This window comes from Aplysia californica, unplaced genomic scaffold (genome assembly GCF_000002075.1).
Source record: "Aplysia californica isolate F4 #8 unplaced genomic scaffold, AplCal3.0 scaffold00811, whole genome shotgun sequence".
Taxonomy (NCBI): Eukaryota; Metazoa; Mollusca; class Gastropoda; order Aplysiida; family Aplysiidae; genus Aplysia; species Aplysia californica.
Window position 1 is genome coordinate 258,265 of NW_004798081.1, and position 2,148 is coordinate 260,412.

General features: G+C 45.2%; 1 protein-coding gene across 1 annotated transcript in view; it reads left to right on the forward strand.

The window, feature by feature from the left end:
* LOC101864338 overlaps positions 1-1,396 on the forward strand; it is a 57,519-nt gene extending 56,123 nt beyond the window's left edge. The window contains exons 3-4 of the mRNA XM_005109750.2: positions 181-867; positions 905-1,396. Of these exons, the coding sequence (XP_005109807.2) occupies positions 181-867; positions 905-1,396 (1,179 nt within the window). The remainder of the gene's footprint in view (positions 1-180; positions 868-904) is intronic.
* The last annotated feature ends 752 nt before the right edge of the window (positions 1,397-2,148 follow it).

The window sequence follows — 2,148 nt, forward strand, 5'->3', positions numbered from 1 at the left end:
CCCTCCCTCACCCGCCCTATTTCTTTCATCTGTTCCCTTATCCATCCCTAATCCAATCTCCGCCTGTTTTTCTCCTATGTCGTTGTCTTCCCTGTCTGACCATATTATCATTTGTGTGGCGTTTCCCTCGTCTCTTAGGATCTGGCTATTGTGCATCTGTGTGAGTGTTTTTTATGTCAGTTGTCTGTTCGTGTTGTTGGTGATGTGGTGGGTGATATTGTGGGTGATGTTGTGGGTGATGTGGTGGGTGATGCGGTGGGTGATGTGGCGGGTAATGTTAAGGGTGATGTTGTGGGTAATGTTAAGGGTGATGTGGAGGGTGATATTGTGGGTGATGTTGGTGGTGATGTGGTGGGTGATATTGTGGGTGATGTTGTGGGTGATGTGGTGGGTGATGCGGTGGGTGATGTGGCGGGTAATGTTAAGGGTGATGTTGTGGGTAATGTTAAGGGTGATGTGGAGGGTGATATTGTGGGTGATGTTGGTGGTGATGTGGTGGGTGATATTGTGGGTGATGTTATGGGTGATGTGGTGGGTGATGTTGTGGGTGATGTTATGGGTGATGTGATGGGTGATGTTGTGGGTGATGTTGTGGATGATGTTGTGGGTGATGTTGTGGGTAATGTTGTGGGTAATGTTAAGGGTGATGTTGTGGGTGATGTGGTGGGTGATGTTGTGGGTGATGTTATGGGTGATGTGGTGGGTGATGTTATGGGTGATGTTGTGGGTGATGTTGTGGGTGATGTTAAGGGTGATGTTATGGGTGATGTGGTGGGTGATATTGTGGGTGATGTGGTGGGTGATGTTGTGGGTGATGTTAAGGGTGATGTTGTGGGTAATGTTGAGGGTGATGTTAAGGGTGATGTTGTGGGTGATGTTGTGGGTAATGTTAAATGATGTTAAGGGTGATGTGGTGGGTGATGTTGTGGGTGATGTTAAGGGTGATGTTAAGGGTGATGTTGTGGGTGATGTGGTGGGTGATGTGGTGGGTGATGTTATGGGTAATGTTAAGGGTGATGTTGTGGGTGATGTTAGGGGTGATGTGGTGGGTGATTTTGTTGATAATGTTAAGGGTGATGTTGTGGGCGATGTGGTGGGTGACATTGTGGGTGATGTGGTGGGTGATGTTAAGGGTGATGTGGTGGGTGATGTTGTGGGTGATGTTGTGGGTGATGTTGTGGGTGATGTTAAGGGTGATGTGGTGGATGATGTGGTGGGTGATGTGGTGGGTGATGTTGTGGGTAATGTTATGGGGGATGTTGTGGGTAATGCGGTGGGTGATGTTATTGGTGATGTGATGGGTGATGTTATGGGTGATGCGGTGGGTGATGTTATGGGTGATGTTGTGGTTGATGTCAAGGATGATGTTGTTGGTGATGATATGGAATTATTTTAAGGGTTATCTTATGGGTGATATTATAGTTGATGATATGGATGGTTTTAATGGCGATGTCATGGGTGATATTGTTGGTGATGTTTAGGGTGGGGTTAAGGGGGGTGTTATGGATGATTTAAAGGATGATATTGTGGGTGATGTTGTGGACGATGTTCAGTGTGATGTGGTGGGTGATGTTAAAGGTGATGTTAAGGGTGATGATATGGATGATTTTTAGGGTGATGTCATTGGTGATATTCTGAGTGATGTTAAGGGTGATGTTACGGGGGATGTTATGGGTGCTGTTATGGGTGCTGTTAAAATGATGTTTTTGGTGATGTTACGGGTGACATTATGGGTGATGTTGTAGGTGGTGTTTTAGTTAATGTTTTGGGTGATGTTATGGCTGCTGCTGTGGGTGGTGTTAAGGGTGATGTTAGAAAGGGCGATGTTGAGTGTGATGCAAAGGAGAATGTTATGGCTGTTGTTATAGGTGAAGTTAAGGGTGTTGTTATGTGTGATGTTGTGGTTGATGATGAAGATGATGTTTAGAGTGATGTTATGGTAAATATTAAAGGATGATGTTGCTGGTGTTGGTCTAGGCTCGATTCTGTTCTTTTCGTTGTTGTCATAATCTTTTTAACTATAGGGTAATAATACGGAGACCGATCATGGTATTTGTGCACGTTTGTGTGATTGTTCGTATGTGCGTGTGAGCGCATGTGTATGTATGTGTCTGTGTGTGTGTGTGTGTGTTTGTGTGTGTGTGTGTG